The sequence below is a fragment of the Neodiprion lecontei genome, chromosome 1, assembly GCF_021901455.1.
Source record: "Neodiprion lecontei isolate iyNeoLeco1 chromosome 1, iyNeoLeco1.1, whole genome shotgun sequence".
In the NCBI taxonomy this organism is placed as follows: domain Eukaryota; kingdom Metazoa; phylum Arthropoda; class Insecta; order Hymenoptera; family Diprionidae; genus Neodiprion; species Neodiprion lecontei.
This window is the reverse complement of record NC_060260.1, coordinates 31,171,816-31,186,053: the sequence shown is the minus strand read 5'-3', so window position 1 is coordinate 31,186,053 and position 14,238 is coordinate 31,171,816. Positions and strand designations below refer to the sequence as shown.

The 14,238-nt window shown below is 41.3% G+C and overlaps 1 protein-coding gene across 1 annotated transcript in view; it reads right to left on the bottom strand.

Moving 5' to 3' along the window:
- Nucleotides 1-13,168, bottom strand: part of LOC107222036 — a 42,294-nt gene extending 29,126 nt beyond the window's left edge. Inside the window, exon 1 of the mRNA XM_015661242.2 lies at nucleotides 11,985-13,168. Within this exon, the coding sequence (XP_015516728.1) occupies nucleotides 11,985-12,102 (118 nt within the window). The 5' untranslated portion in view covers nucleotides 12,103-13,168. The remainder of the gene's footprint in view (nucleotides 1-11,984) is intronic.
- Between the last annotated feature and the right edge of the window lie 1,070 nt (nucleotides 13,169-14,238).

The following is a 14,238-nucleotide window of genomic DNA, read 5'->3' as shown; positions in this document are numbered from 1 at the left end:
TGAAGTTTGTATGGAGCGTTTCTAGAAAAAAATCCTTATTCTTTAGCTTTAGGATTACTTGAAATTTATTAAACTGTTAATAATACATTAAGAAACTCACATTTCGTAAATTCATCTTCTCCAGGTATTCTAAAGCGTGTAAAATAGTCATTTCTGTTTCAACGTTTCACTGTTAGAAATGCAGTGTTGAATGTAACACCAAAAATATTCTGTTAAAAGTCCACACTATTTTGGGTGTTGATTCTAAGGCCAGTTGGTGTCAAGAATCGAAGGATTTACACCGATGACCTTTAATTTTACAGTAATCGGTGTGGACTTTTATCGACACCGTGAATTTTCTGACAGTGTTCGATGCATTAAAGTTACCAATACCAGCCTCGTTTATTTTTCGATATTCTAATATTTTCTCGACATTTTTCTCTCTTTTCTGTACATACCTATAGGTACGGTATATCCTACAAAAATTTATCTCAAAGTTACCGCGGTGAAAATTATAGACATTATGTCACGCTCGAGGCTTAGTTTGGAGAAATAAAAAGGCTACAATATATACGGGCAAAAACAAAAGGTGAAAGTCGCAGGAATACATTTTTCGAAGTCAGAAAGTTCGACCGCTCAACTCTCTAGTGCATATTGAGGCAACAGATGGCATCGTTTAGAGAAAATGAAATAATAAAAAAATTTGACGGAGTAGGCCTAGTGGTCGGTCGGAGTTCAAGAGCAAGCCTACGGAAGTAACGACACATTAACAATCCAACAACCTTCGAACCCTCGGTTACGATCTCGATCGATCGTCTTCTGTAAAGACGAGTTTTCGTCGCGGTAAAAATGCGTGATGGATCACGCGTCTCGCCGCATGCACGTGAGAGTTCAGGATAGGTATAATAAAATTAACGACCTTTAATCCTGGAAAGCGCGACGATGATCATGCGGTAAAAAATCCTCCTTCTCGAGCGAATAAGCGAGAAAATTTTATTTTAAAATCTGACTCGATTAAAAGTTTATGAACAAGAAATAAATTGAAGTTGAAACTTTCTGAAAATCATTTTAGCACATTTAATTCGTTATGCGTGACAGTAGACGTCATGGTAATTATAAAAATTGCAGGCTGTCTCGAGCTTTCAAATTTTAAACATTTATTCCGTTTATATTGACATATTGACATAGTGTTTATTCCTCAAGAGTTGAAAGACTCTAACGTGACCGAAGTGAAATCAGACGCAACGATCAATTCGTCAGCTTACACAACGCGATGAGGACAAAGTTGTCTTTCTACGAAAAGCGATAATTCCCTCTCGCTTCCCGGTCATTCCGTATCACCGATTCCTCAGTGTCTAAAAATAAAATTCCTCAGAAACTGACCTACATTCACCAAATATGTATTTTTCTATTCGTTAAAGCTGCGTCTCGTTTCCCTTAAATGTGACTAGCCAAGTCTCGACTGTGCAATAATGATTTACAGTGAGAAGTTTTGCATCGCGTGCGACGCGCACAAGTCGAAGTAGGTATCTACACCAATCCATCGTTGCTCGTCACAGCTTCACAAACAAGTTCCCCGACGATGAGCTCGTTGATGCAGGCGAGACGTCTACGATCCACTCGCTCGTGTTGAAAAAAAAAAAAAAAAAAAAAGAAGTAAGAAAATATTTCTTACACATACGTATATTAACACCCACGCCGAAACGGCGGAGGCAGCGCAACCGTTGACAGACTTATCTCCTCACTCTCTATCAAGTTCCTGCCACCGACTCACCGTGATAAAACATCAATGCTCCTAACTGGCAAACGGACCAACTACAGCCTCCGCCTCTGCAGCTTTGTCCAAGGCTGAATAATAAAACCAATCAACGAGATCTATCATCGCACGCAAAAACATTTTCCACGCATGGGTCGTTGATTATAATGATGTGGAAATTTTCAAGGATGATATGAAATTCAACGACTTGTTGAAATGGCGTGAAATTCGCGTGCGCGTAAAGACCCTGTACTATGCAAACGCATTCCGTATATCATAGCATGTGGCGTTCGACAACCATAAGATTGGTTAAAGATTTCCAAAAATTTGTGTCGTACTACAACTGCGTGCTTAAATAAGCTCGTATACGTATTGCTGCACAATAAGCGATAACTCTTCGAGAATATGGTGTTCGTAATGAGGAGTAAAACGTGAGGGTAGGAATTACGACGAGGCGAAGAAGATTTCACAACTTTACATCGGAAAGTCGTGGTTGATTTCCACTCTTCTAGGGAACCTATAATTAGTTATATTTATCCGTTAATCCGTCGTTCGCATCATTCTCGACCAAACGCGAAGATAATGAAATGAAGATATACACGTATGCATGCGTTTCGTAATATCGACAGCGTATGTACCTTATGTGTACAGGATCGAGATCTAGCGTAAGCCGCGGCTGGTTTAAATAGTACAAGGAAAAGATTGAAGTGCTTAGCGCTCGTCAGCTTTGCTAACGCTGGTACATTTTTCAAGAGAAACGATCTGCCAAAGGGCAGATAAAATTTTGCCTGCGATAAAATGTGACGTTGTTTATAATCGAATACCGGATACGTTTTAGGTACCTTAAACTCCAGTTGCAGGTATACAGCGAGTAACAGGACACTAGGTACGAGTTACATGCATACCTAGAACAAGAGAAAGTCGGGAGAACTGTTGCAGCAGGTACAAACGTTAATCGATACGTATACATACCTGTATAACAGTGTGCCAGGGTAGCCTAATTCTAGGTCTACGTGCCCGCCTAGACTTTATGTTCTATGTTCTGCGTTTCTAGATTGCTTCCTTTCGTCAAACTACCTCGTGACTCTTTTTCTCAGGATTTATTTTTCCAGGGGGTCACCGCACCTCGAACGTCCGGTTTTACACCGTTTAACACCATTTAACACCACTACGTCGTATTGTATACCGGTTCGCGGAAAATTTTCACAACCACTTTTCTCCGACGCGTTGCAAGTTTCGGAATTCACGGTGTACGCTGATAGAAATCATCAAGTTGGAAAGAACGGTGCAACGGGAATTACTTTATACTTCGAAACGGGGCCAGGGAACTTATGGACATAGGTTAATTTACAGCCTTGTAGTAAGTAACCCGTTGGACTTGTAATCATGCATACAGTTTTGTTTACGGCGTATCGCAATTTCAGAGAAGAAATTTAGATCGGTTTAAAGTCGGGGCTTGTATAAAATTAGGTATAACGTACCGTACTGCACACATTGGGTAAAAAAGAAATTGACAGTTTAATTCGATTCTAACACTCGAGTGCAGAGATAGCGATTCACGGAATGCCGCTGTTTCTTCGACTTTCCAACTCTCCAACGTACCTTACACAACATAAGCATGCGCTTACAAAAAAACTGCGGAAATATGGAATAAAGTGTGTGAATTCCAAAGTGAAATTATAAACGTTGCATATTATTACAGATCTACGTAGTTAGGTAGGTACGGAACCGAATGCCGAACAAGGAACGTCTATAATAAGACTTACATTAAAACCAGACAAATGGCAGACGAAATGTGTTCTTTTGTAGATACTTGTAATATATTTGCAAATAAGTTATATGTATAATAGGGTGGTCCTTGTATGGGGTAAAAAAAAAATCCTCAATTTTTTCAGACTTTTATTTCATTCCCCTAGTCACCCTGTTCAAGAGGGGAGTTTCAAATTATTCAAAAATATGCTCATACGCTATATTTTGTACTGAATTTTATTTCAAACTTCTTCCTAGGCAAAAAAAATCCATAATCTCGACTATTCAGTGAGATTCTTCTTTCCAGTGGGGAAAAAAATCGTTTTGTCAATCATACGTAATCCGAGAGAAAAAATTTTGAAACAAAAGACTAGCATTCATTCAGTCAACGCTACGTAATATCACAATCGATGACGTGCAAATATTGAGGTTATTTTTTTTACTTAATCTGATCATTCGTCGTCTTGAAAAATAAAACGAATTAATTTATTTTTCGCCATTTGGAATCGATTTGACATTTTTTTTGTACCTCATACAAGGACCACCCTAATGTATAATGATACCGATATCGCAGAAATTCGTGTTGCGCGTTGGCCGCCCGCAGCAAGTGCGGAGAAATTCGAAGCAGATTTATAAATTGGCTTTTTCGTACAGCTAATTTCCAAGCTTGTATATAAAGATGTATATTGCACGAGAAAAACCGCCGTCTGTGAAATAACTTGCCGAGTATTCGTCGGCATGAAAGAGAGAAAATACAGAAGGGGCCTTGCCGAATAGTCCAAGTGCTCGAGGGCCTGCCTCGGAGACTTTCAGAGATTCTCTTTGGCGAGGAGTGTAACTGCAGCCATGGGCCCGTAGGTAGGCACTGTAGCACAGAAACGATCGATGCGATAGGTTAGGATTCTTAGATGTCGGTCACAGGCGTCTCCGTCTGCCGCCTTTCACTGGGTCTTCACACGTGGATGAATCCCCGTGTACCTTAAACCGAGTGAGTGCTTGCCTTGCCTTGCCTCCTCCTCCTCCTCCTCCTCTTCCTCCTTCTTCTTCTTCTTCTGCAGCAGTAGCTGCGATTTGGCGCTTTAACGCGACTGTCACTGACCGGCTTTGACTCTTTTTCGAAAACAACCGATCGCTCATTCTCCGTTTGATAATAATACATCACGTTTTAAAAATGCCTACGGCAAAGAGAAAACCAATCGAAAATCACTGGAATCGTTATAATGTGTGAAAAATGAAGGTGACAGTTACGAATATCCTGCTACTGTACGGTGCAACGATTTTGAATGATCGATCGAGTGCACTATCGGACAATGACAATGATTTTTAGCCAATAGAAGCGTGACGTATAAAAGATGTCAACCCGCTTGACTAAGCGATTCAAACAAAATACTTCTCTGCTGTTATACCTTTTTTTTGCAAACTTCACGCTCATCGTCGAATCGAACATATTATTACTGTGATTCATGTATGTGCAGGTGCACAGCCATTTGCATTTTCACTTCAACGTATATACCTACGTGCACTCGGTTGACAACGATCAATATTGCGCACTGCAATACCTGCAGGAGAGAGGAGATACAGACAGATTATTCAGGGTGTAGACGACTGAAATCCCCGACTGATTAAATTGCTGTTCCCTACAACGGTTTCAATCAAATCTATCAAATCGGTCAGATCTGCGGCTCTGACGTGTTGAAAAAATTTGTAAAAGCCATAGTCACAGTTTTCATTTTCCTCAATTTTCAAACGTCGGTGTAAGTCAACGCCAAGAAAAGGAGGTTACGAAAACGAAAAGAAATAAAGAATAGAACCTGCTTTCTTTGATGTTATTTTCACCTGAAAGCATTAGAAAGACTCGACTCGATAATATATTATCGCGTGTCAGAAGTCGTCGAGTTAGGCGGAACCGTTTCGACGTAAAAGTCACATCGTTACCATGCATGCAGGCAATATGGGGAGCCGAGGTGTCTGTATGGAAACTCGCGTGCTGCATCAATGAATTTTAGTATTAACAATAATTTAGTCACGCGATTCGCCCGGGCGTAAAATCGATCTGGGTGAACAAAAAACATTTCTAAAAGCAAACATATCAGTCAAGAAGCATTAGGCGTTAACGTTATGCACATGCACACATACGCACATGTATTATATAAAGTAGCGACAAGTTGATCCGGAATCCGGACGACGAGAAGAAATAAATAAAAACGATTCATCGAGTTTTGATTCGTGAATTCCCGTACCCTCGAACATCGACACCGTATCGAGCAATTCGTATAATATAAACCGCATTCCAGAGACAGTTGAGGATGAAAAATATCGCCAAGATTTGCGTCAATAAAGACATACGCCGGGCGCATGGAATTTGATTTGGCAATTAGGGTTCGTTTTGAAAGGTCAAACGACACCGCCTCGCATCGGAAAGCAGCGCGCATCTCGACCATCCAGCCACCGTATAACTACGATAGGAATCTCTTCGCGCTCTAAAAATAGCACCAAAAGATCCGATTCGAGCTTGAACACGTCGAACTATTTCGTACGATTCTCGCCGTTTTTGAAAATGATCCAACAATCGTTTTTCCGCAATCGTTCAAATTCATCGTAGCTTCATAAAAGTGCGCAATGAATTTTTTACGCGGATTCAAGCACGCGGAGGTCAACATCGGGCCAGAAAGCACTTGGGGATCTACTTTTCGTTTAAAAGTTGACCGCGTCACGGATGAGGGGATAGATTATCCGGCATGTAATGTCCAGCGATCTGATTCAGACGGCATATCGCAGGCCAAAAAGAGTATAAGGTATGGAAGGTCTACCAGTACCTGCACACGACTTGGAGTGAACACGGTTGATTGGTTTTCGAGGCGAAGGCTGAAGCAGACTTTATAGTTAGCCGGTAGCTTGTTTCGCAGCAGCGTGAATTGCCAAGTGTTACTAGGATACCCACACACGCACACCTTCGCGCATATCTACAGTCTCCGACGTAACAGGTATGAACTTATGTCCAGCATACAGAAGTCCGCTGTCGCATCTAAATCAGGTATAAGATCCGAGTCCGCACCAGCCCAGACGAACGCTGACAGCTTTTGTACACAGTACCTATCATGGCAAAATGTGTTCCTATAATATAAGATCCAGAGGAGCATTATTTTTTACGGAAGAATGAGTGTCAGGTTCAACTGGAATCCTCGATCCACCAAACATCGAAGGATTCTTTTTTTTTCTAAATCCCAAAAATCCTGAACTCTGCGCGAAACCGATTTCTGAACCAAGGACAAGCGAATCATACCCTTCAGTTCACGCGTACCTTCGTAAACTGTGACGGTCGAGTTTGCGCAGAATATTAAAATACGGCGATTTATGTACACAGTAAAGTGCAAAGTTACTGAGCGATGAAGCTGTTATTGCAATAACATACGGCCCGTGGCTCTAGTCTCCGTATCGATAAACACCACCGGTTAACCGGTATAGCCTTTACGTAAGTATAAAAAGATACGCCCAGCCATACATTTTCCAAGACGTCCTCTATACCCACACTCGAATAGATTAACTCAAGTGTCAGGGTGACGACATTGAGGGTTCGCCAATATGGAAAACTTTTCCTCGTCGTCGCGCGACGTCGTTTCCCTTCATCAACGCGGAGGCGAACGTCTGATACGACAATGAGTATTTTCCGATCATGGCGGAGCTCTGTTTCTTTTCCCAGCTTGGCTCACGTTGGATCTACGTAGGCAGGTATCGGTTCGCGTCTATCACCGGATCCCATGGAATTATCTAGATTGACCAGCGAGTGTCTGATATCGACTCGCCGCACGAAAGGCGAGGAGAAGGCGACATTGTTTCGTTGGCTGTGGGTGGATTTATCGATTGGCAGAATGTCACGCGAATCGGCGACGTGGAAAGAAAGCTTTGGATGGTTATTATGCAAGGCAGGTGTGCAAGCAAGATCTCCCGATCGTCCTAAGAATTTACCTCCAACTCGTTGTCTCAATTGAATTTCGCAAACCCCCGTTGAAAATCACTCTGTCTCACATTATGCATTGAATGTTATCAAGAATAAATGATCCGATTGCATACAGCATACTTTGACATTTAGGTAGTATTACATGTATACATTTGTGCGACAAGTGTACGTATAACATAATCTCTGCGGTTGTATAAAGAATAGATAATATAAGTTATCGTCCGCGGGCAAAGGGGAAAGTCCGAAGCTATATATAGTAATTCAGGATGTAGGAATACCTACGTGTAGAGAAAAGCAAGGGAATGTGCAATTGCGAAAACTAAACGTACGTGTCCAGCATATTTCTGCCTCATCAGCACGATCGTCCAGCGGAAGAAGAGGAATATATATATGTATATATATGTACATATATATACGTATCGTCAAAGGAAGTCGGCCCCTCCGACCCACGCGAACAATACCGACCACCACCGGCGTTATAGGACCCCGTGACATTGCGCGAATGTTTGAAAAACGGCGAAAACATCGAATGGGCGATATGGGCCTGACGGGCACTGTTTGAAAGTCCCATATACGCCCCGTCGATACGGAACTCCGGGGATTTGAGGATTCAAAAAAGACCCGCGGCGAGGGAACGCCGTTGTAAATGCCAAAGTATGCGTATGGGTAATATAATCGCGTGCGTCGCAAATGTGCGCGAGTCTACGGTCTACGAAATCGTAAAAGTAAACCACCATTGGCGGGACGACCTGAAGACGACGAACACTTTGGGGAGAATCGAGGATAATAATGGAAAAGTCGTAAAAATCAATTGAATCTTTCAGGGGTTCGAAACGTGAGGCTTTGCACAATTAAACAAACAAAATTTTCCTTCACGTTTCAATGGCTGCAGCGATTTTCAACGATTTTCAGATACCGATCAAACCTGGAACGTCGTTAAAAAAAAATACTCAAAATTATTCTACTAACCCCATGGGTGCAATGCGATTGAACATTCCGTACGATTACAGCTCGGTGAGTTTTCTCACGACAAATATTCAAGCGGGGTGCAACGATTCTTTGCAGTTCAACGTTATTCCCAGACGACGACGATTTTATACGAACCTCGGGGATATATGATCCTTTTCTTCTTGCGGGCTAATTTCGTTTCGTTCTAATCTCTGATTCACCCGTCGAGAACGACCAACGTTGTAACAAGAAGTACAATCTGTACCGTAGGCCGATTGTGTTAGTTTAAAATTTCCGTAACCATTTCCGGTTCTCCGTTGCACATGCAATTGGGTAGAATTGTTTGCACTTAAATACCATACATACCAAGAGACTATTTCTATGAACCAAAAACCTCGAATTATCAATTCCTAAAATTGACGACGAACACATTTTATTATAAGCCATGAGTTTGAACGCGTGACGATTTTTCTTAGGAATTTGTTTCTACGATAATCTCTGCGTTTTCTACGATTACAATGAACGATATCAGTTTTGATAATTGTTCTTATTTTTTCAACCGTACTTACGGATTTGGACGTAACACACACAACGAATAAGTATTTCAAGCCGAGGAGATACTTGGGTAAGTCATTAGCATAATCTCGGTAATTGTTTGACAAACATTGCGCTTGATATACTTCTGAAACATTATTATTATTATTATACGACGAATCGTTACGCTGGAAATTTTGACATTAAATACGTGATACTCAACGAAAAACAAAAAAAAATACTTCCGGATACATACCCAAGGCATAGAAACGCCGAAAGGAGAAGAGGGGATAAAATGTTTTCATCGAAGAGCGTCGAATGAAAATAACAAATTTATCAAAACCCGCAGCGAGTAGTCTGATAAATGAATAAACAAATATCAGTACGTGTCGGAAACACGATTTTCCATGCTTATACGTATACGTATAGCTCAAAACGCAGGAGGCTAAACAAAACTCGACTTGTGAAACATTGGAGCAGGGCAGCATGCAGCTGTCGGAGAGCTAATCGCAATGAAACCAAGATCGTTGCAGATAAGGGTACAAGAAAAGGGCTCTTCTGCGACCTACCCAAGTTCCATAATATGCTCCTCGTAAAATAAATAAAAAATAAAAAAAAGACACGCTCAAACGCACCGATGCGTTTGGTAAAAGCTAACCCAACATGCGGCTATTACATCGCCGTTACAAAAAAGAAGGGTCGCGGAGGTCGAAATTGGCCTGACAGCAGCTATACGCGCACATGTTGCACTCGCAGTGTCTTTTCACCGTGCTAACTGACCATTGAGAATGCTATAGTCAGTATTTACCGACTGAGTAGAATGTAAATTTTTGACTATTATTATTAGAAGTCTATACGCATAACTGACGATAAAATGCCGCAGTCAGCGCAATTTTACTACATGCAATGTCGAAACCGGATACCGAGCAAAAAGTTTTGTTTGACGCAATGATGATGCCAAAAAAAACAACGAATACCTGTAATGGAATTATCACTTATTGAAGGAATACATTTCCCGGCCTTCTTTTTGCATGAAACTAGGAAAGTTTGTATTAATAGTTATAGATAAAGAAAAGATAGTCAGTTAAAAATCTAGTAGATTCGTTCGATTTCACTCTATCATTTTCTACAAAGTCACTGAATCAGATTTTCTTTTTTTTTTATACAGTAAACGATTCAACATAGCCATCCATCGATCATAATCAATATTGTTGAAAATATGTTGTAAAATTAAATACACAACGATGTTGAAATGAGGAAAAAAGTGTTTCAGTAAATTAGTAGAAAATTGTCGTCTAAATAATTTGAAATAAAGTATCCATATCTGATTTTATGGTTTCGTTTAACTATTTCGCATTCCCAAAGAGTTTGACAAATACTCAATGTAACGTGTAATCTCAATATTATCTCGCAATAAAGTTGGTGGACAGCATAGATTTTTGGCCAATCACGACCCTTTTCAAACGCAACTTTAAAAATGTAGGCACTCTCACAATCCGCATTGTATTGTTCCTGCACGGATTGGCAAAGGGACTCTCGTAAATCACGTACGAAAGTAACTGCACCGCACGGTCGGAGTTCGTTTGGATTGGATATGCGATGTCACGCAGGGTTGTTTCAGCCGACCCTGCCACAGCTGTATACCGGAATCACATTAGTATTTGCAAAACCTACTATGTATATAAGGCACCTACCCACCAACCAAGGCCGTAAGGGGATCTCGGAGATTTTAACAGAGTCCTGGATCCCACCGGAAGAAGGAGGAGGACCGAGGAGAAAAGGAGAAGAGGAAATATCGGGGGCGTTGGCTATTTCGTGACCCGAGGCATACGGTCCTTTCTTTCAAACTTCCGTGACCTTACGCAGAGCTGCTACCGTGTACAGAGATTGCAGGCGAAAGCTGCAGTCGGCTACTTTCCTGGATATTGTCAAACACGACGACTAAAACCATTTCAGTGTCAAAGCGCGTACGAAAACAAGTTTTTCCTTTTTCGCGTAAACGAAATACGCGGAAGTCGTTATTCTTGCAAATTAGTTTATACGAGATAACCGTTCACCTATTTTCTTAAGCGGAAAGTTCTGACGCTGAAACTCGGACGAATTTTCGTTGCACCGACGAATAACGATTCACTTTTTCCGCAGGTTAACGAGGAGGAAAAAAATTCCAACAGCTGTTAGTTATTCGCAGGTGAAGAGACGACGAGAATGCTTTTGATTTGTTCAACGGACTCGCGGTATATAGATATTATTGATCGATAGTTAATACATGAAAACAGTAATTGAACACGTCGTTATAAAGTACAAGATATCCACACGATCCAGCTTCGTTATGGATATCCTGAAATTGAGATACCCGAGAAGCATCGAAGTCGGAGGTCCGTATTTCGTTACCTCTGATAAATCGTAAGCAAGTACGTATATACAGACTTCGGTTTGTATGCAATAACGTATAAACCAAGTTTCGCTTTGTTTACACATATTGATTTGAACAGTGCCATAAATCGCGATTTCGCACTTTAGTAACGACTCAAACCGCACACAATCTCAACACGTATCTAAAGCAGGTAAGACAATTTATCGAAAATGACGTAATTCAGCCTTATCGGCATTATATACGTATACATTACTGGCTGCAATCGGCAGGAAATCAGTCCCGAAAGTTTATCGAGACCTCTGCAAGTCCAGCAGGTGCTTAGTCGTTAACAGACGATTGTACAAATCACCGATAACAGTAGAATACTGGAAACAACCGCGCCTCTCTCTCTGCTCCCTTTTCTCCTTCTTCTTCTCGTTCGTCGCAAATTCTGCATAAATCCATACTTACGTTACACCCAAGAAAATTCAAAGCAAGGCCACCAACGAATCGTAAGAAGGGCCGAGAACCTCCCCTTGGAGATTAATCGCCTTTTGCCTCGAGCATCTGCCGATTGCGACGGCTGTGTTTCGATTCCGGTCAAACATTCAATCCACGTGGATGGAAATAATTCCTCGGTAGCGTCACGGATGTGAAAATTATAGTCGAACAGAATCGTTGAATGGATACAATAAATAATAACTCACCGCGAATTTTTATCTCCTGTGGATCCAACGGCGGCACTCTGGGATGAGTTAGAGAATCTTCGCGTTGTCCGGGCTTCTTCAACAACACCCCGACAACTTGTGGAGGAGCCATCATCATCCTGACTAACGATGCTCGATTAATCCTTTCTCGTCAAAATCTTCACTATTTTTTCACAATTGCGTGAGTGATTCGCTCAGCGATACATATCGTTTAAACTCGTTCACTGGATCGCCCTGACACGACGATGACACAATTAAAATACATAGGTTCCAATGATCCAGGTGGGACAAGACGCGTTTCTCCTCAATTTTCTGTGTACGTGATCGCAACCGTCCGACGGTAATCTTCTTCTTCTTCTTCTTCGTTCGTGCGTTGATTATTTGTTGCGAGATATCGGTTTACCATCGATTATTCTTCCACGACCCGAGTAATTTACAAACTTTTGCTCGCTTCCTTACTAAAGTTGTACGAGAAAACACGAAGCGTTCACGACGATCTCATCATTCCCCAAAGCTTCCTTGGCCATGTCCAAATTATCCGAATGATTCAACAATTGAATAGGTACGCGTTGTTATTAAACAGCGTTACGACACAAGCCCGCTACTTTCTATACCGTAATCCTTAACTTAACGTTCGTTCCGCGAACTGCAGACACAATCTTGAAGCGTGTGCATACGGTATATTTTGCTTTCTCGTTAAACACTTTTCTCACCCGGTTTCCGGACTGGGACGAAAACTCGGTCGCCTACTGCGATTTATATCTGAGAATGAGCTCTCGCGCTGGGAAGTGGACGGTCTCTTATCGGTGCAGTATTAAAACAACGGATGCAACGCAGTTTTTTCCCCTAGTTCTTTACAGTCAAATCATATCGATACACCCGTCACCCGAACAATGCGAGGCGCGTATTGACACAGAGATTACATGACACGGGCGAATCCACGATATAATCAAAAGACTCGAGGTACGCTGTTACAGTCATTGACAACGACACTGAGTTTATCCACGTAAATAAATAACGATAATTCGCACAGAATATTTATTTTTTTAATTACACACACCGCCGCGATCCTCTCCATCGGGAAGCGGTAAGGAGCAACACGCGGTTTTACCGGGGATCGAGTTATGACCAACTCGGATCGCCTCGACGTCGTCCATGGCGGGCGTATTGCCAGCGACTAACCAGACGCGGCGACTTTCGTCACGCCGCAACTGATTTTATCCCCACTGCTAGCCACGTTCTATGCCTCTTATTCTTACCCTCTCGGAATCTCGCTGCTGCGGCTGCTGCGGCTGCTGCAAACGAATCAAGAGAGTCACTTGTTTATGGACGTAAAAATGTGTTGACGGAATACTCGATGAGCAGAATATTGTTTCTTAGATAAAAATGTTCGGCGTTGGAATAGTTTACGACGTTTTTTTGTTTTAGTTTCGCGATATTGAGAAAAATAACGTTTTTATACGATGTATTCGTCAGGTGGATTCGAAACAATTGTTAGACGCAAAATGAAAATGGCCGCTGTTTGACGCACTTGACGTTTTATTTTGGTTCTACGACGGCTTACGGAGCTTGTTAGATGTCGAATGGTGTTTTACGTCAAACAAAATGACAGCTAGAGCTGCTGGAGTATAATTTCATTTGAAAATCAGTTGTAAGTATGGTACGTGTATTGTATAAAAAAACGGGTATGGTTAGCTCTTGATACGAATGATTTTTTTTTTTTTTTTGTTGATATTATTATAACAGTGCAGACTCACAATACCGATTCCACCATCTGCACAATTTATAATATTATCACCGTCTATTAGTAATTAATAATTTCTTGTTAATGTGCTAACTGTACTTGCCACATAAAAAATTCTCACAAACTTGGTCGTTGAAGTGTTCTTTCTTTCGTTACTATCCCAATTTTCTGCCCTACATATTCAAAGTTTTCATTTAATTTTACCTGTACTTGTGTAACATACTTTTTTACCAACGTTATATATACGTATATGGATCGGCTAGCTGCGATAAAAATTTCAACTTGAGGTGTGAACCGCGTATCGCCAGCTATTTCTGTCCGTCTGTTCTTTATACTATTCGGCACAATCAGCATTCGACTCTAGTTAGAATTATGACTCGCGGTATAATATCAGTGTTTGGCTCGCAATTAACCCGAAGGCGATCGCCAATGCACAATAAAGATTTAACGTTTACAATTAACCTGGTGAGTATAGATCGCTTCAAGTCTGGACATAGAGATTGAATTGAA